Below are 21,194 nucleotides of genomic sequence, written 5' to 3'. Positions count from 1 at the left end.
TAAAATAAAATTTTAAAATTATATATATAATGTCAGGCTGGTTTGGCCTCGGGTTATTTTTTTTAGTTAAAACCAAACCAACCCAAATATAGTCAGTTTTTTTTTTTCAATACCAAACCAAGTCAAACCAAACCACTAGTCGGATTTTTTTCGGTTGGACTCGGTTTGCGGTTTGGTTCGATTTTCGGTTCGATTTTGTACACCCCTAGATATTAGTAACTCTAACAAAGCTCAATTCAAAATCAAATCAATACTAATGCTAACAAAATAATTCATTCAACTCTAAGAATGACAATAATATTGAATATTCGTTCTTTAATTTTACATTGGTTTAAACATTTAAAATATATAACCTAATTTTAATTTTTCTTTAATGTTTAATCATGTAATTAATACTTATTAGACTTATTTTAGCATGATTTAGTACTTTTAAATTATGATCATTTTCATTATGACTTATCAATTTGCTATATTTATTTTACGCAATTTCATTATTATTTTTTGTTGAATATTTTAGTGTCATCACTCATCTCATGTTTTGAATTATTTTTTTAAGAAACACCTTAGATAGTTGAGTTTTGGTTGGAGTTAGACTGAAGAAATATTTAGAGCACAAGTTAATTATATGTCTGTATGAATACTTTACCGAAAAATCCCAAAAAAAATCCGTGGTTTATTAGTTTAGTTTGATTTAAATTTAAAAATTCAACACAAATGGTTTGGTTTGATATTTGAAAAACTCGACTTTTGTTAGTTTGGCCTATAAATTTAAAATTTTGACACAAATGATTTGGTTTGATATTTGAAAAATCCAAACCACCCGATCATATACACCCCTAAGACCTAGGAGCAATAATAAGAGTTACTCCTGGTTAAAACTTTTGAAATGGATATTGGAGCAATAGTAAAATTGTTCTTGTATACTTTTAAGTCGATAGTTGAAGTCGTAAACCCAACTATTGTTGCTTGCGTCAAGATGGATTGTCTACATTATGTTCTTAGGGTGCAGACTTTCCCTAGATCATTGTAAACCCGAGACGCTTTGTGCACCAGACTTACGCTGATCAAGTAGGTCAAAGGTGACCAACTTTTGGAGAAAGCATGAGCAAGTAACAAAAAAAATTCCCTTTTATTTGCTAGTTCCACTTATGATGTGGGCTGAAGATAAAATAGGAAGAGTGATTTATCTGACACAAATATATTTACTCCATGGTGCTTACACCACACTCTTTTCAAGGAGTTAAGCACTCTCATAGATCACAACATGTAAGATGTGTACTCCTATTCCCTTGTCAATCACCCAAGCATAAATGTTGGCACAACAAAATATATTCATAGAGGGTTGAGGAAAAGAATGGTAAAAACAGATCACTGCAGAATCCAATTCTATGGTTTGCCATTTGGATTTGGCGAATTCTGAGAAAGTTGATGACGGTATGGAGAAGCATGAGCACCATTTGGAATCGATAGGCTTCTTGGTTGTTGTTGTTGTTGTCCATTCCTTGAGAATGATCCTTGCGTTCTAAGGACATTTCTTGTATTTGGGCTTGGGCTTGATCCAACTCGGTCTGCTTGCATCGTCTGGAAATAGTAGGAGGAGCTGGCCATGTCCTTGAGGTTTGGCAAAGGCTTCAAGGCTTCGACCACATCACTCATCATAGGTCTGACTTTGGGATCCCGGCTAAGGCATCGTGCAGCCAACTGTGCAGCTTTCTGCGCGCCTTTTATTGAAAAATGGCCTTCAAGTCTAGGATCTATCAATTTATAAAACCTTCTTCTTTCACCCAAATGTGGCCGTGCCCACTCAACAAGGTTGTGTTCCCCGTTTGGCCGGTTCTTGTCCATGGATCTCCTACCTGTCATCATTTCAAGCAGAACTACACCGAAACTGTAGACATCACTCTTTGATGTCAAATGTCCTGAGACCAAAGAGTGGTACACGTTTAATTAAAGTTCCACTCAGCAGATGTGAGAAACATTCAAAAGCTTTTCAACAGTGGTTAGACTTGAAGAGACACAGAGAATCTGATAAAGCTGAGCGGGCCGTCCAAGTAGAAAGTGGGCAAGCATTGTAGGAAGAAAGAAGCAACTGAGATCTCAATCTTACCTGTCATCACATACTCTGGAGCTGCATAACCATATGTTCCCATGACACGAGTAGAAACATGGGTCTTGTCGCCCTCTGGAGCATCTTTGGCAAGTCCAAAATCAGAAAGTTTGGCATTGTAATCCTGAGAGAATGCGTTATTAGATGAATGATAAAAATGGGCGAGAGATCAATTTGCCAATGTGTTTGAACACACCGCATCTAGAAGAATGTTGGACGTTTTGAAATCACGGTATATCACTGGTCTTTCTGCTTCCTCGTGAAGAAAAGCAAGACCTTTTGCTGCACCCAATGCTATCTTCATGCGGATGGACCACGGAAGAGGCAGGGACCCTGATAATAAATAAATTATTACAAAGTATCATAAAGGATATGCAAAGGCATGACATCTACAGCAGAAATCACAGATAAGAACATAAAACATTTGTTCTAGAACTTCGTAAGTACTAACATCAATTCACCAGATACAGGCTGCAATACTGAAAATCATATTTTGGTTATTCAAGAAATATGCTAAATGCAGAAAACTGGAGCATAAAATGCATACAAGACAAATAAAGGTTAGCCTTTGGTGTAACCATTTGTCTTTCCGAAGAATCACCAAACCCTCCCAACTATGATTGCTAGTAGCTGAACCATAGATCGTACTGAAAAGGCTCATGCATTGCATCACTCAGCTGAAAGATACATGAACTATAACTGCCAAAACGTAGATCAAGGAATACTTGCAAAAGTGTAAGGCAATCCGACATGTATGTCAATTGACAATCTGTCTAAAGCAATCCTATAATATTCCTTAAGAAGCCAATCTCAAATGCCTCATTTTAGGGGGTCTAACAGGGGTTGACCCATGCAGTATCAACTTGGTTTTTCTCGAGTTTAAGGATGGATCAAGCCTAATGATCAAAATACCCAGTGTCACATCCTTTTATTATGTTTCATAAAATGTTATTGCTCTTCTGAATGGGATGATTAACTTGCCATTCTTCCTGAATAGAATGTCCCCTCCCACACAAAACCTAAACTTAGCAGCAAACCCTCTTTTTTATTTTATTTTTATGACCGTGGTGTCCGGACCAGCTTTCCTACCTCAACTAATTCCACGGGATGCCTGCCACCTCCCGCCAGCAATGGTATCCAGCAATAGATACCAGGTATTTTTTTCCACCAAGGCTAGGACAGACGGGAAGAATCACCTAGTATTTTTTGTCTCCGCTGGAGTTTTGAACCTGTGACCTCAGGGTTCTCAACCACTTCATTGACCACTAGGCCACACCCTTGGGTGCTCTCTTCTATTTCTATCTCTAACTGTATCAGCCAAACCCCTTTTTCTCTTTCTCCAACCTACGGTACGGGTGTTCTTCAGACAAACTAGTTCTCTCTCTCTCTCTCGCTGACCTACACACAAAAACTCACTCAGACTATATCACCATCCTTTTGTTCATCACTATCATCACAACCTCCAACTCAAATCCTCACTTCCGCACAACCTTGTCTTTACATTGATTCATCTGCATTTTCAGTAATCAGTAGCTGCAAGGTTTTCTGTAATTGATAGAGACAAATTAAATGGTCAACAGGAATAATATAGATTCCACTTAGGAGTGAAAGGATAACATAGATATATATAGCTTAGTTTCGAGCAATAGAAATAGGTTTTGCTGATTTCAATAGACAAATCAATCATTCTTATCATGTGGCTAATATCAAATATGATTAATTTCTTTAACCACTATCTTATTGGTTAATGGGAAATGGATATTTTGTGAAGCAAGCGTTGAGTATCACAGCCAATCAAGCTAAGCTAGACTCGAGGGTGAGCTCAAGTTCTTTTTTTGTTTATGACGGTGGTGTCTGGGCCAACTTGTGCACACCTCGACTAATTCACCAGGTGCCTGCTACTTCCCACCAGCGCAAGTACCGAATAACTCCTGCCCGAAAGAAGGACATTGTCAACAGTCAAATCACGTTTGGACCAGACCTTTTTCAAGATTTTTTGTACCCTCAAGGACATAAGTAATTTTTGTTCTGTTAGCACAAAAAGTACCTTTTCCCATGATATTAAAGAAACTAAACACTAGAAGCAGGAAATATATTCTCATAAGAAGCTTCTGCATCCTAGCAAATTGACACTGGTCATGAATACAAAGTATGTAATATAGGACTAAAAGAGCTGACGAGATTACCAAAGTAAAATACGAAGACTGCCTATTAAGTTTTTTTCCTCAAACTCATCGGATGCAGATTTTGCACAAGGCCTTCAACTTTCCCATGTTTTTAATCTGTGATGATAACAGAAGAAAGAAAGCAGACTCCCAAAAAGATGGTTGCTTTCTAAATGGAGGAACTCACTCTGGTTTGATCTGGGATCAGGAAACAATGTGAAAAAATCATTTCCCCTGTTGATAGCTTTGCTAATATGGAGAACTCCATCTTCCCATTTCGACCTTAAATTTATGAGGCACTGAATTGTATTATATCTTAGCGAATAAATTTTCTAATTAGTAGTGGAACATAAATTAGTCTCATCTTATCTTCATAGATTGTTAAACAGCAACAAGAGAGCTCAAGTTATACTCCACAGGTAGTGATATGCCATGTGACTAAAGCATTAGTGGTTGCAGAGGAGAGGTCAGCATGATGCATGTTAATTTTAAATGATGTTTAGCTTACCTAAAAATTTACTTGTGTGCAAAAATCTCCGATAATTAATATATACAAAACATCATCTCTTCTCATTTTTTTTGGGGGGGGTGGGAGATGGGGGTGGATAAATTTAACAATACACATATTACAAACTGATCTTCAAATATAATCAAAATTCAAAGAATGCAACATTGTAAAGCATATCAGAAAAGGGTCAATTACATACTCCTGAACAGATGGTTTTCCAAGCTTCCTCGAGGCATAAATTCGTAAACCAGCAACCTCTGATCATCTTCAATACAGTAACCAATTAGTTTAACCAAATTGGGATGAATGAGATCGCCAAGGAAATTTACTTCCGCCTGCCAAATGAGACAGTAAATTAATACAAGCATACATGAAAAAAAAGAAAAAAGAAGCAAAAATAAACGATATAACATAAGCTTTTAAATAAGATCAAGAGAGCAGCAAACCAGCCATTCTTTGTGACCCTGAAGTCCATCATGATTTAGAGTTTTCACAGCAACAGTAAGCCCTGTTCCTGGTTTAACAGGTGCCGTTCCATTCTCTTCAATCCAACCCTTAAAGACACAACCAAAACCCCCTTCACCGAGAAGGGATTCTGGTCTAAAGTTTCTTGTAGCCAACTTCAAATCATTGAATGTGAACTTCCGAAGCTGCGAAAAAACTTTTAGTTCCTCTTCGAGTTTGGAGGTGGAAGAATTACTTTCAGCATTACTTGTAGTTGTGGATGAGATAATTGGAGCAACAGGCTGGTCTATGCTTGTATCATTTGTCGATTTACTTTCTGCCAATAATGATACAAGATATTAGGACCACGAGCACTAATTACCATTAAAAGAAATATGTTACTCCCTCCGTTTCAAAAAAACTTGACCTACTTTTTCCTTTTTAGTCTGTTTAAAAAAGAATGACCCCTTTTCTTTTTTGGCAACACTTTAATTTCAGCTTTCCACGTAACATGTTTATGGCCACAAGATTAAAGGCATTTTGGTACATTTGACATAACTTCAATTTAGGACCACAAGATTGAAAAGTCTTCTTTATTTTCTTAAACTCCGTGCCAAGTCAAACTAAGTCATTCTTTTTTAACCGGAAGTAATATTTAGTTTAATCCTGAAAAACCCTTAAATTTTCCTCTTAGCTAGGAATAGTATAAAGGGTTTGAAAGAGCTACTGAAGCTAGTAAAGGTGCAACTGTATAAGTACTATGTGTGTGTGTGATACAGCATTGCTTAAGTCTCCAAAGTGCGTATTTTTTATTGATTTGTTCTCATTGCCAAGTGAACAATGATCCAATGACATCATATTTTTCTTCAATTTTTTGTGTAGTCTGTGCTTGCGTCATTAGTAGATAAAGGTTTAATCTGTTGTTCAAATCTATAACTAGATGACATTAACAGTCTAATTTACCATCTCTTCCTTCAGTAAACAAAGAAAATGGCTAAGATATTTTTTTGAGATTCATCAGCACAAAAATTGTGCTAGCAGCCATAATTTCAATTCAAAAATGAATGATTAAAAAACATCCCTATTAATCCTACAAGGCTTCTAAAAATTGTACCGACATTTCAGCTTCATCTGCGTGGTGTTCTTTTCACCAAAATTCAGAAGACAAGATAAATTCATCTTGATTTTTTGTACTAAACTACTTCTATCCTCAAAACACCTTGCATTTCTTTTTTCCACACAGTCCACCATATGTATTTTGGGATGAAATTCCACCATTTATTTTGTCTTACAATACCTCCTACGTTATTCCAGCACCCCACAAGATCACATGTATTCTAGGCATGACCCATCTAAGACCAGACATACTTAAAAGAGCTGCCACATTTGGTCAGTGACTCCACAAAGAAAATGAATAAGATATTAATTCTATCAAATCAAGTGTGTGATTGTAAATTTGAAATCACAAAATGGTGAGAATCCGGTATTCACAAGGCTCAGACGAAAATGAAAACTCAAGGACAAGAATGAAGGAGGTGCTAACAAATCCCACAATCTGTCGGAAGTTTTTTCGTTCACCCGAGAGTTATAACCTTGCCATTTAAATCAAATTCTATACTTGGTAATCATATCAGCAGAGTGAGGGTGAATTACAGAAAACAAAGCATTGATTCATCTCTTGCCATTGATTGTTGACTCAAATTAAGTTCATCTTGCAGCTTTACATATCAGAGTTGAATTCGTAATTTGAGAAAATTGCGACACAGGCAAACATAAGCGATAAGGAAAAAAAATACCAATAACAACAAGAATGATGTGATAAATCTGCATAACGCTAATGTCAACATCATTATCCAGAAACACAAACATTGTTACCTAAGTTGCGTGTACTCTTCACTTTCGATGCCACACTCATGTCGGATTCTCAAAAATAACACTACTTTTGGAGAATCCAACACCCAACCATTGACATTTTTGAAGAGTCTGAGCAACAAAGATTGTTACCCTGAGATGACTGTGGCCTTGCAAAAAGGAGCCTTCACAAGTTCCCTAGGTTTGTTCTAGTAATACCTCTTCTAGATGTATCAAAAAGAAATTACTTTGATCTATCAAATGAAATAATGCCTCTTACAGAATACAGCTACCCATCTTGAATTTCTTTAAATTGGCTTCATTATTAGTTTCTCTGAGTTAACATCATCAACTTCTACAGAAAGAAGAAATATATGGAAGCTTCTTTCCACCTCAAATTCTCAAACATTTACTTGCACACCATTTGACAAAACTCAATGCATTTCACTACTTAAGAAATGGAGAATAACACTTCAAAATCACAGCAGCAAACAGTCTCAAGCTAATAACAATAAGGCAAGCCCTTGAGACTCAAATAACCATTTCCAACATTAACAAGAACCCTCTACGTCTAACCTCTTTTCCCCAGCGACTATGAATGCTATGTGACAAAATTATTTACAAGATATGATCATTCTTCAAGGAAAACCAATTGAAAAATGCAATTAAAATTTGCAAGCATAACAAAACAATGTGAGTTCGAAATTACCACAGCGAGTGCTGATGCCACTGATGGAGTTATCAACTTTAGATCTTGAGGAAATACAGCTACTAATAAACCTCAACTTCATCCAGCAGCCAGTCTCCTCCTCATCCCCTTCTTTTTTCTTCCTTCCCTTTGATTTCTCTACATCCCAAGACTCCCCCTTTACACCATCACCACCTAATCCCATAGTTTAACAATACTAACAAACAAACTCAAAAATCATCAAATCCCACCCCCACTCACCCTCCAAGGTACCAACTTCAAATCAACCCCCTCACACAAACCCCAAAAATCTGATCTTTTTCCAAACCCTTAAATTATCAGCTAAACAACTGAACCAAAGTTGCCTAATTAGCACAAACATGACCTAATGGAGACCCAAAAAGGGAATTCCAAATATATACACTTCCTTTAGAGCAAAATCCTCCAACACCCAGATGAAGAAAAAGTATTAAAAAGGGAAAAAAAGACAAAAATAATAAATATACAGATGAAATAGCTCAGACCCAGTTCAAGAATTCAAGAAAATATGACATTGAATCCAAAAAAAAGCTAATTTTGATTCAGATCAACAACCCCATCTTGACCTTCAAAGAAGAAAACTTGTCCCAAAACACTGTATCAGATAATCCCACTTCAAAAAGTGCCCCCAAAAAATGTCTGCTGGCCCAAAGATACTGAAATCTTAACAAAAGGACTCAAATATGCTGACCATTTCTGTCTCCTCAATCAGAAAAAGATACACATAGTAATAAAAATAATTATTTTATAAGTAATTAATAAAATTAGTAGGGGGTGGTTTTGGGTGGGGGGAGGGGGTATTATATGTCTAGGTACAGGAATGTATGTGTGACACCTCGTTCGGTTGAAAACAAATTATCACAAGATTAACTATCTCAAGATTATTATTTTATCTTTTAGTGTTCAAAATAATTAATTTCAGATAAGTTATCATATGATTTTATCTCAACTAAATTTGTGATAAACTTATTCTAAAATTAATCTCGAGATAAGCTATCTCTTTGTACATCAAATAAACTCTGAATACGTGTATTAAATTATAGTCATGAAATTGTAATTTCTAAACTAACTTATCCTATTGTCAGAGATGAAATAAAATAATCTCAAATCAAATAAGATAAAATGAAATATTCAATAATTGAATCTAAAATAAAATTTATATTGTTAATCAAATAATTTAATATCCTATTTTATCTGCGCACTAAACGAACCTGGATGTATATACAAGCCACAAGGTCAGCTAATCATAAGCTATAATAAAGTTTAGTACTTACTATTTTTTTAATTCTAATTAAAAACTTACTTATATATTTATATAAAAAAATATATAAAACATCATGCATATTTTGAAGAACCTGTATAGTTTTAAACTTTTAATAATCTCAGTTAATATTTTTATTTTAGGTTAGTAAAAGACAAACAGACTTATTAGAATCGACATAAAGGTCTTTGTGTAATTGATTGAGTTGATAAGAATTAGGTTGTTCAAAATTGAATCAAATTCGATAATTTAAATAGAAAAAAGTATTATTAGTTTATGAATAATGAATTATTAGTTAACAATTCGATAAGGACTCTGCTTTTATTATTATGGGGTTATCAATTTGATAACAATTTTAAAAAATTCTAAATGAATTATGCCATAACTCCATAACCGTTGAGGATAAAACAGAAAGCCCCCTGGTTTGTAAACGGCCATTACCCCAAACTTCATACATGAAGAAGCAAAACTGACACATTCGGCTGTTTGGGTAAGGCTTCCTCAACTCCCAACTGAATTTTATGTTGAAAAAATTTGGAGGGGCGATAGGAAAAATTATTAAAGGTCGATGCTTGTACGAGTGCTACACTCAGGGGAAGATATGCACACTTATGTGTGGAGGTGCCCATGAATGTTCCAGTCACCAATCGTATACAAATAGGATCTCACACACAAGCGATAATATATGAGGGAGAAGGCTTCCTATGTAAAAATTGTGGACGACTAGGACATGTTCAAGGAAAATGTCAATTTACATCAGCCCCCACAATGGAAAAACTACAAAAAGATGACTCTGTCAACCAAGAGAAGCACCCCATTACCAATGTCTGGCAAACAGTATCATTCACGAAGAAGGGGAAGCCACCAGCTTTCAAAAAAGAACAGGGTGTCAATTCCGAACACCAACAAACAAAAGATAACACATGTATCAATGTCAAAATATTCTCGGCGGAATCAGGTAAGTTTCTCTCAACCCAGAAACTATCTTTTCAATCTGTTAGTCCCGTTTCGTTTAAAAATTTAACTCCTAAAAAGCATTATGAGAGTGAGCAAATCCCCAGCTCCATTGGTAACAGGACCTTCGCTAAAAAATTATACAAAAGTGTTAAAATCACCAAAAATCACTCCACTGGAACGCTTAACAAGGTTTCTATCCTTTTCGATAATGCGGAAGTCCACTCGTCTTCCGATCTTGGTAAGCCCCATGAGAAGGCGGCTGGTCAGGAAGCCTCTTTGCATGCCTCATCTGCTTCGATACAGACGAAGGAGCTCCCCAACAAAAAGCGGACACGTGTCTCTAGCGTGTTCCCACGGTTTTTTACAAAAGCACGATACCCAAAAAAAACTTACTCAAAAAGAAAACTACAAACATTTCTTGGCCACCACTCAGCCGTCCTCCCTAAGAAACAACTTACCAATGGCGGAAGAGTGTAGCCAAGTGGCAATTGTCGATGGACATGCAAATGAAAGGAAACAATCTTTTTCCAAATCTTCCGGCTAGTAACCCTACAACTAATTCGACCAATAACAGTCATTATAAATCTCACTCTATAGATCTTCAATCACTCACCTAAACTCACACTCCATCTCTACTAATATATCTCTTAGTGTTTGCAACAATGTTGAGACCACTAATCCCCTTGAACAAAAGGAAATACCCACAATATACTTCTCATCCTCTCAACCCCACTCGACAAAACATGAACAACTTCTCCAACATTCCCCAACAAGTTGCACAACACCCTATGGTGGTGACAACACAGCCAGTTCACCCCCTCCATCAAACGCAATCCTGGATAGAATATGGATTGAAAGATCAAGCTGTCTTCTTTACGATGGACATAAATGGGGTGAATACCATGATAATCATTCAAAACCCCAACTTCTTGGCCCAACTTATCACAGAGGGAATGAAACTGTCCATGGACATTATGTGAACCATCACTGGATGGAAAATGTGTTGAATCCACTAGCGCCGGCTGTAGAACCAGCTCTCTACCACAACATCCACCCCAGTGGAATCTGCCGCAGCACTTCAACCCCCCTGTGAACATGACTCCTTTTCCCCAACTCCCCTTTTTCACTCCCCAGGAGGTCATAACGGCCAACCCTCTCTTCTTCCCATGGATTCCTGTACCACTACAGGGGCATGCACAACAAGTTCCCAGTCAAGCTTCGATGGAAACTCAACAGCCACCTTTATGGCAACCTGGGAGCGGAATGCAGGAAGTAGGACTGAGAGGTTCCTTCACCGAAATCTCGACTCTCAAACACACTGCTCTAATGATATTCTCAGAGAGGGAGGACAAGAAGTATGTTCACATATGTCCAGTGACCTTGGTGAAATGCTCATTCGATCTCCGTCCAGCGGTAAACACAACTTTTGCCAAATACGCAGTAGTGATGACCCCAACACTACTTCCTATTCGCTCTCCGGACGAGGACGATCCGCTGATAGTCAACCCCCCCAATCACTACACTCCAATGATCAATCCCACTAGCTTTATTGTGTGGAACATTAAGGGGGGAAATAATCCTACCTTCAAAAGGAATTTTAGAGAGCTCATCCACAACCATAAGCCTTGCATGGTAGCTCTCTTGGAAACTAGGATGACTAACTATGTTGGACTATGCGATGAGTTTGGTTTTGATGATTTCATGGAGGTTCCGGCAATAGGTAGATCTGGAGGTTTAGTCTTACTTTGGAACACTGTTATGGTCACAGTCTCTGGCATTAGGCAATCTGAACAGGAGCTGCATGCAATGATCCAGGTATACCCCGACCCTAAGATCTGATGTTTGAGTATTATTTACGCCAGTACAAAAAGTTACAAAAGACACATGTTGTGGGAAAAACCTTGAATCTGTTTTCCATTCCTTCTCATCTCATTGTCCTTCTGATCTTTGGTGCATTGTGGGTGATTTTAATGAGGTTCTTAGACAGCAGGATAAGTGGGGAGGTAATGTTATTAATCGCTCTAGAAGCTCTTGTTTTTGGTCTTGTATAAATCACTATAACTTGATTGACTTAGGGTTTAAGGGTAGTCGTTATACCTGGTCCAACCACAGAGGGAGACACAAAGGCCTTATTTTAGAAAGACTAGATAGATGTTTTGTCAATGATAAGTGGCTGGACCATTACCCTAACACGTCTGTCACTCATCTCCCAAAAACACACTCTGATCACAACCCTCTCCTAATTAATTTAATCCCTAAAGCTCTCACTTCTATTGCCAAATCCTTCAGGTTAGAGAGTTACTGGTTAGGACATCCTGAATTTAAGAGTATTGTTGGGAATTGTTGGCTGAACAGGGATTTTGCTACTGCCTCTAGTGTCTTTAAGAATAGAGTCATCCATTGGAGTCGCATCACCTTTGGCAATATTTTTCGAGAAAAGAAAAGACTCTTAAGCAGAATAAACGGTATCCAAATTTCTTCTGCCTACCCATTGCTGATACCTAATTTTGGACCTCCACAATAGATATTAATCATCAAGCTTCTTAAATTCCAAACGATTTGAAATAATTAACTTTAATAAAATTACAAAATATTTTTCAAGTTATTTTAAATAGTTTTGTCTACTTTTTATAATTTTTAATAATATATATGTTTTAAATAATCATGTATATAATTAGTATATTTTATGAATATTTGAAATTGTCTCAAAAAGATTTTAGTTTTAGTTAAATATTTTGTCAATTAGTTTGGTTTAAGTAATAGTTTATATCTTTAAATTAATTAGTTTATAATTTAGTTAATTATTTTATTTCGTTAAGACTAAGAAGCTCGTCAATTAATTAATATTAATTTGTTTTATTTAATCTTTAATCAGATTCACTAGTTGAGTCAAATTGGCTAAAATTTAAAGTTAAATGGACTAAGTTTGCAATTCATTTGGTCATTTTTCTAATTCAAATATAACCATCTTTTTGTCCCACTTCATGGACCTTTTTAGAAAGACCAAGTGTTGGGCCCTCAACCCACTTCTCCAATTCAATTACCTAGCCCATTTCTTTCTCATTTCCAGAAAACCCAACCCATCAGCAATACAATTTCCAGCAACAACATACAACAACAACATCACCCAACCGACCCCACCTGCATTCATCTTCTTCACGCGTCTTCTTCCCCATAAATCCAGTAGCAAATCACGGTTGACCAAACCCGAAAATTGTGCCAACAGTACTCTCCCATACGCAAGAATCAGCCTTTTCTTTGATTTCGAGCAAAAAATTGAGGATTTTGGTACAAATTTTGAATTTCAAATTCATTCAAAAATCTGCCTGTTTCCCCCCCTAATCGAATCCAATTTCTTCTATAAAAACCCATCTTTGCCTTCAGTTTATGGAGGGGTGAGCATAGGGAGAGGTTTTGAGTTCGGTTCTTTGGCAATAGATGTTTTACACTTAAGAATTTTATATTTAGCTCTCTCTCATTCTAAGTTCCGAGAAGGTCGCTGCTCAGATTTTCTTGGTTTGCCGTTTGTATTCGAATTTTGTTGTGGAAGAATCGCTGCCCTCCTTTGCTCGTTCGTCCCATTTGCTGCTCTGAGAAAGGTAAACCCAGTTCCTCTCTTATCTTTCAAGCTGTTCTGTTTTGTTTGATTTTGGATATGTATTTAAATTCTTGTATTCTGAAATCTCGCGTGTGTATAATATTATTTCTCTGATTTTGTGGCCATTTGATGAGTTTTCCGTATAATGAAATTAGGCGTATATGTGTTTATTCCTTGATTTTGGGTATTATAAACTTAAAAGATCCTATGTTTCTTCCATGGTGATAAACTCCTCTTCCAGTTGGAAACCCCAAAAAGCATGAAATTGTTAATTCTTTCAATTGCTAACCCATTTGAGATTTTTTTTTAAATCTCTAGAATGGAGGTTTGAATTGTTTTAACCTCTCTATGTGACTTGTGCACTTCTCCACATTTGTTTAAGTTAATGTTAATTTATTATTAAGTTTGAAAAATCTCGAAGCATGAGTCCTTTATGATATATGTTATCTCTGACCGTCTAAGCTAATTATTTAATGTGTTTTTGTACCAACTAATGACATTTTGCTTGATATACACTCGGTGTATACACTATACAAGAGTAGCGAAATTGGGCCAAAGACCCTAATTTTCCAGCAGCTGGTTGAGATATATCTGGGCCAAAAGCTCATCCATTTGGCATCCTTTTTATGGTAGATTTAAGACAAGTTGAGGTGGGTTAAGAGGCCCAAAATCATAAAGGCCCAAATCTCCCTCTCTCACTCTCTATTGTATTTACTAGTTTCTGGGTACGCGCATTGCGCGTGTAGCCAAGTGTATTCATTACTCTAAACTTATAGTATATGACAACAACTGTGCTCCACATAAGTGCTTAGACATCTTATTATAATGTTTAACTTGTAAGTGTTAAGTATTTATAGGATTTATGTTGCACTAAAAGGTATAAATGTTGGTGGATATAGGAAGAATTTTTACCTATTAGTGTTACACATATAATTGTTAGAATAAGAGTGTTTGTTTGAAAATTAAAATAGTTATCTGATTTTATATGGATCATTGATAATGAACTTCATACTTTTAGATCTCTTTATTATTAATTAAAGAGGCAATATGTTAATTCATGAGATAACGAACTAATTATAAATGTATGTATAGTCAGTCATTTAAAATATTTTTCAAATATTTCATATTATCCATGTAAAACACAAATGAGTTGGCATATAATAAAATATCTAATCTTTCATTAAGATAATTTTTAATTTCATTTGGAAATAAGAAATATAATAGTGTACTTGTTCCACGCCAATAGTTATATAAAGTCTAAATAAGTAATATCTATTTAGTTGTAATCTCGACACATTTTTTTTATATAAGCAGAGAACATATTTAACTAAAGAGGAATAAGAAAATAATACATTATAAAAGAACATTTAAAACTAATACAAAAAATCATTTATAAATGGTCATCACTATAAGCACTTTACATAAAATAGTACAAATAATTCATTATTTGTTGTAATTCATACAACATGATAAAAAAAATATTATTTCATTCCAAACATTCTTTACAATTAATTAATCAATCAACCATAATGCCTTCGATTCAAATACAACAATAATATTATTGCCCTTAACATTTCTACAAAGATTGATGGCAACTTTTCTTTTGCGGTCTATGACTATGACCAAAAAGGAAATCAAAAAAGAAGAAAGAAATGATATACCAAAGATGAGAAAATGGATCTTAATTTATAAGAGAAAATGACATTAACATACTTTAGTAAGAAGATCAGACATGAGATTTGTAAATTCATTTCCCTTTCTAGGTGACTTTAAATAGGAAAAACTTAGGTGAGGGGAGATGAAAGGAACAAATAAAAGAGGCCTACCAGTTTCCTACTTAATTATGTAACCTTTGGTCTTCACCTTAATTCATTGAACAATTTAATTAGGAGTCTTTTTGTCTTCTTGATAATAATTACTTATAACAATTTAATATTAATTCACCATACACCATGAATAAATTATAACGGAAAGAATTTGATAAATTTGATATTGGCTTAATCTGCAACGTCTCTCCCTTGTAGTAATTAAAATTTACTATTTAATATTTAATTAACAATTTATTAGATGATTAATAGTATTTGTATTTGATATATGGACAAAATGATAATCTAACTTCTGTCTAACATTCGTCCCACTTTTAGTATAATATATGAAATATGATAATATAGTAATAATATATAATATGATATATGATATGATGTTAATATAATAATAATATATAATATGATATATGATATGATGATTAAATTTTAGTATACATATAGACTATAGATGATAAATATTATTAAATTAGATATTTTAATTTGAAATTAATATAAGGAAGTGCAAAAGTCGTTAACATTTTTATTAAAATGATACAATTTAATATTTAAATTAAATAGTTAAATGTTTTTAAAACATTTTAATTTATAGTAGGGGTAAAACCGTAATTTAACTTTTAACCTTTTTTGTTCTCACTTATAATAATATATGATTAATTTGTTTAATTCTTATATGCTTATTTGCTAATTAATCTTAAGGTTAGTAGGTAGTTTTTGTAGTTATTTTATATATAGATCAAAATATAATAATGACTCTAGCTAAAACTTTTCTTATATAGTTTTCTTAATAATACTTTTGGTTTTCAAATATATGTTCACCTAAATAAAACTATTCTTAAATTTATGTTGCATGCAGGGTTGGTGGATGAGGTGAGGCAAATTTTCATTCCAGATGCAGATTACACCAAAGGAATCCGACTGTCCATTGGTGTCCCTGAAATGGCCAAATATTTAAGGGAAGAAAAAAATATAGACGGAGATGATGAATCAAAGAAGATGATTCTTCAAGCTTCAATTTCAAGTATCAAGCGTAATACTCGTATATTAATTTGTAACCAACTTGACAAGATTCAATGATTAATAAATGAGAAAATGTGGTCGGTGCATCATATTATTGCTATTGATGTTTTCAAAGAAGATAGAAAAGAAGTTGTTGACGAAGCATGGAGGAATACTGTTTTGCAACCATGCCTAGATATTGTGGAAAGATTTCTCAAAAATGATGATCACAATATTAGTATTGAGTGTACATAAACTATTATTATCTCTATCTTGCGTTATTTTTTCTCTTGGTTACTTTAATTTTTGACCTATTTTGTATAGTTTGTATTGAACTATAGATATATATACTATTCTTGTCTGTAAAATCATTGTTATTTATAGAGTAAATATTTAAGCTTTATAAAAATATTTATTTTAAGCTCCGATCCAAGCGCCAAGTCCAAGACCAAGTCCAATTCCACGTCTTTGATATTTAATATATATTAATATAAATACCTACTTACACAATTACATGAGATCATTCTTAATGTCAAGGTAATAGAGTGAAAAAATAAATGACTATGAATGTTTGGGAAGATTCCAAACTTAAAAACTTTTAAAGAATAACATTCTTAACTACAAATATAAAATTGTTACATAGACAAAGCAGAGAAAATAATAAATTTGCAATCTATCGGTAAGGATCATTTAAGGAAATATATTCTACCTAATTCAATCACGATGATGGAATCTTCATTCAATAAAACATTTATCTATTATTACATGTTGCACAAGTAAATATAAATAATTGTAATTGAAATAGTTATCGATAATTGTTCCTTCCCTTCTAATTGAATTAAACTTAGCACTTATGACCGTGTTGTTAAATAGTGTATGAATTGACGCATTATCACTTGAATGTATTCCTTCAGAAATATTATTGAGTTCTTTTTACAATCCTTTTGATATCCATCTTTTCGTCAATCTTGTATGTGATCTCATAACAATGTACATCTAGAAACTTATTATTTAGGCCTAATCACCCAAATTCAAGCTGACGTATCTATAGGTGTTTTTCAAGAATTATTCTTATCCCAAAAGATATGATTTTTTTGTAAAACTTGGTATATACCAATTCATAAGGTCATAATCACATTTTTACTATAAATGCCCAGTTATATGCGATCTCCAAACAATTTACATTTGTTAACTTTATCCAAAAATTATTTACTTGTCATTACCAAAATACCGAATTTTACATAGTTTATTACATCTCAAGCAAGGTTTCTACTTATTAACTTTATATTTATAAGATTTTTTAATGTATGAGTGGTTTTCATGAGATTATTTACTATTTTAAACTAATTATTATTATAATTTTATTTTATGTGTAGCTAAAATGAATACTTTCATCAACAACAACAACAAGTTCAACAAGAAGAAAGTGGTGTTCATAATGGGAGCAACAGGAACGGGAAAATCTCGTCTCTCTGTTGACCTTGCCACCCATTTTCGAGGAGAAATAATCAACTCGGACAAAATGCAAGTCTATAAGGGACTTGATATCGTGACCAACAAGATCACACACGCTGAGAAACAAGGTGTACGACACTATTTGCTAGGTATACATATTTGAAAAAGACATTTTTTTTGTGATTCCTTTATTTTAATGTGAATATTAATTGACAATTATTTTGTTTAACAATTTTTTAGGTGAAATTGAGCCCGATTCAAACTTCACGGCCGAAGATTTCTGTCTGAAGTCCAATATCTACATAGAAACAATTTTGAAGGCTCAATGTGTTCCAATTATTGTTGGAGGGTCAAATTCGTATATTGAAAAACTTGTGGAAGACCCTGTATTCATGTTCAAACATAAGTATGATGGTTGCTTTATTTGGATTGATGTAGAGCAATCAGTCTTGAACCGTAGAGTTGACACGAGGGTTGATGAAATGGTCAACGCAGGTAGTTTTTGTAGTTATTTTATATATAGATCAAAATATAATAATGACTCTAGCTAAAACTTTTCTTATATAGTTTTCTTAATAATACTTTTGGTTTTCAAATATATGTTCACCTAAATAAAACTATTCTTAAATTTATGTTGCATGCAGGGTTGGTGGATGAGGTGAGGCAAATTTTCATTCCAGATGCAGATTACACCAAAGGAATCCGACTGTCCATTGGTGTCCCTGAAATGGCCAAATATTTAAGGGAAGAAAAAAATATAGACGGAGATGATGAATCAAAGAAGATGATTCTTCAAGCTTCAATTTCAAGTATCAAGCGTAATACTCGTCTATTAATTTGTAACCAACTTGACAAGATTCAACGATTAATAAATGAGAAAATGTGGTCGGTGCATCATTTTATTGCTACTGACGTTTTCAAAGAAGATAGAGTAGAAGTTGTTGACGAAGCATGGAGGAATACTGTTTTGCAACCATGCCTAGATATTGTGGAAAGATTTCTCAAAAATGATGATCACAATATTAGTATTGAGTGTACATAAATTATTATTATCTCTATCTTGTGTTATTTTTTCTCTTGGTCACTTTAATTTTGGACCTATTTTGTACAGCTTGTATCGAACTACAAATATATATACTATTATCTTGGTCACTTTAATTTTTGACCTATTTTGTACAGTTTGTATCGAACTACAGATATATATACTATTCTTGTCTGTAAAATCATTGTTATTTATAGAGTTAATATTTAAGCTTTATAAAAATATTTATTTTAAGGTCCGATCCAAGCGCCAAGTCCAAGTCCAAGTCCAATTCCAAGTCTTTGATATTTAATGTATATTAATATAAGTACCTTCTTACACAATTACATGAGATCATTCTTAATGTCAAGGTAATAGAGTGAAAAAATAAATGACTAAGAATGTTTGGAAAGATTCACTATAAATGTTTGGGAAGATTCTAACCTTAGAGAATTTTAAAGATTAACATTCTTAACTCCAAATTTAAAATTGTTACATAGACAAAGAAGAGAAAATAATAAATTTGCAATCTATCGGTAAGGATCATTTAAGGAAATATATTCTACCTAATTCAATCACGATGATGGAAGCTTCATTCAATAAAACATTTATCTTTTATTACATGCTGCACAAGTAAATATAAATAATTGTAATTGAAATAGTTATCGATAATTGTTCCTTCCCTTCTAATTGAATTAGACTTAGCACTTATGACCGTGTTGTTATATAGTGTATGAATTGACGCATTATCACTTGAATGTATTCCTTCAGAAATATTATTGAGTTCTTTTTACAATCCTTTTGAAATCCATATTTTCGTCAATCTTGTATGTGATCTCATAACAATGTGCATCTAGAAACTTCATTCTAAAATTATTTAGTCCTAATCACCAAAAATTCAAGCTGACGTATCTGTAGATGTTTTCCAAGAATTATTCTTATCCCAAAAGATACGACTTTTAAAATTTTTTTGGTATATACCAATTCATAAGTTCATAATCACATTTTTACTACACATGCCCAGTTATATGCGATCTCCAATTAATGTACATTTGTTAACTTTATCCTAAAATTATTTACTTGTCATTACCAAAATTCCAGTTGACATATCTATAATTTTTTCAAAAAGTCATTGATCTTATTCTAAAAGATATCAGTATTTCTGAATATGGTATGATAATTAATAAGTCCACAAAATACATTTTACTATAAATGCTCAATGAAATCTCTTTCCTAACCACCAATCAAGAAAAATATATTATTTTACATAGTTTATTACATCTCAAGCAGGGTTTCTACTCATTAACTTTATATTTATAAGATTTTTTAATGTATGAGTGTATGCATGAGTGGTTTTCATGAGATTATTTACTATTTTAAACTAATTATTATTATAATTTTATTTTATGTGTAGCTAAAATGAATACTTTCATCAACAACAACAACAAGTTCAACAAGAAGAAAAGTGCTGTTCATAATGGGAGCAACAGGAACGGGAAAATCTCGTCTCTCTGTTCACCTTACCACCCATTTTCGAGGAGAAATAATCAACTAGGACAAAATGCAAGTCTATAAGGGACTTGAAATCGTGACAAACAAGATCACACACGCTGAGAAACAAGGTGTACGAAACTATTTGCTAGGTATACATACTTGAAAAAGACATTCTTTTGTGATTCCTTTATTTTAATGTGAATATTAATTGACAATAATTTTGTTTCACAATTTTTTATGTTTAATTGAGCCAGATTCAAACTTCACGGCCGAAGATTTCTGTCTGAAGTCCAATATCTACATAGAAACAATTTTGAAGGCTCAATGTGTTCCAATTATTGTTGGAGGGTCAAATTCGTATATTGAAAAACTTGTGGAAGACCCTGTTTTCATGTTCAAACATAAGTATGAGAGTTGCTTTATTTGGATTGATGTAGAGCAATCAGTCTTGAACCGTAGAGTTGACACGAGGGTTGATGAAATGATCAATCCAGGTAATTTTTGTAGTTATTTTATATATGAATCAAAATATAATAATGACTCTACCTAAAACTTTTCTTAAATAGTTTTCTTAATAATACTTTTGGTTTTCAAATATATGTTCACCTAAATAAAACTATTCGTAAATTTATGTTGCATGCAGGGCTGGTGGATGAGGTGCGGCAAATTTTCATTCCAGATGCAGATTACACCAAAGGAATCCGACTGTCCATTGGTGTCCCTGAAATGGCCAAATATTTAATAGAAAAAAAAATATAGACGAAGATGATGAATCAAAGAAGAT

The 21,194-nt window shown here is 33.7% G+C and overlaps 1 protein-coding gene across 1 annotated transcript; it reads right to left on the bottom strand.

Moving 5' to 3' along the window:
- Positions 1 to 1,110: 1,110 nt before the first annotated feature.
- LOC102602801 (probable receptor-like protein kinase At5g15080) lies at positions 1,111 to 8,526 on the bottom strand. Its single transcript, XM_006363856.2, has 6 exons — positions 7,785 to 8,526; positions 5,227 to 5,561; positions 4,980 to 5,115; positions 2,304 to 2,440; positions 2,108 to 2,231; positions 1,111 to 1,919 (listed from the first exon to the last, which is right to left on the bottom strand). The coding sequence occupies exons 1-6, from the start codon at positions 7,966 to 7,968 to the stop codon at positions 1,387 to 1,389; spliced, it is 1,449 nt and encodes a 482-aa protein (XP_006363918.1). The 5' UTR covers positions 7,969 to 8,526; the 3' UTR covers positions 1,111 to 1,386.
- Between the last annotated feature and the right edge of the window lie 12,668 nt (positions 8,527 to 21,194).

The sequence above is a fragment of the Solanum tuberosum genome, unplaced genomic scaffold (assembly GCF_000226075.1).
Source record: "Solanum tuberosum cultivar DM 1-3 516 R44 unplaced genomic scaffold, SolTub_3.0 scf00467, whole genome shotgun sequence".
NCBI classification, from domain to species: domain Eukaryota; kingdom Viridiplantae; phylum Streptophyta; class Magnoliopsida; order Solanales; family Solanaceae; genus Solanum; species Solanum tuberosum.
This window is presented reverse-complemented; position numbering and strand designations above follow the sequence as displayed.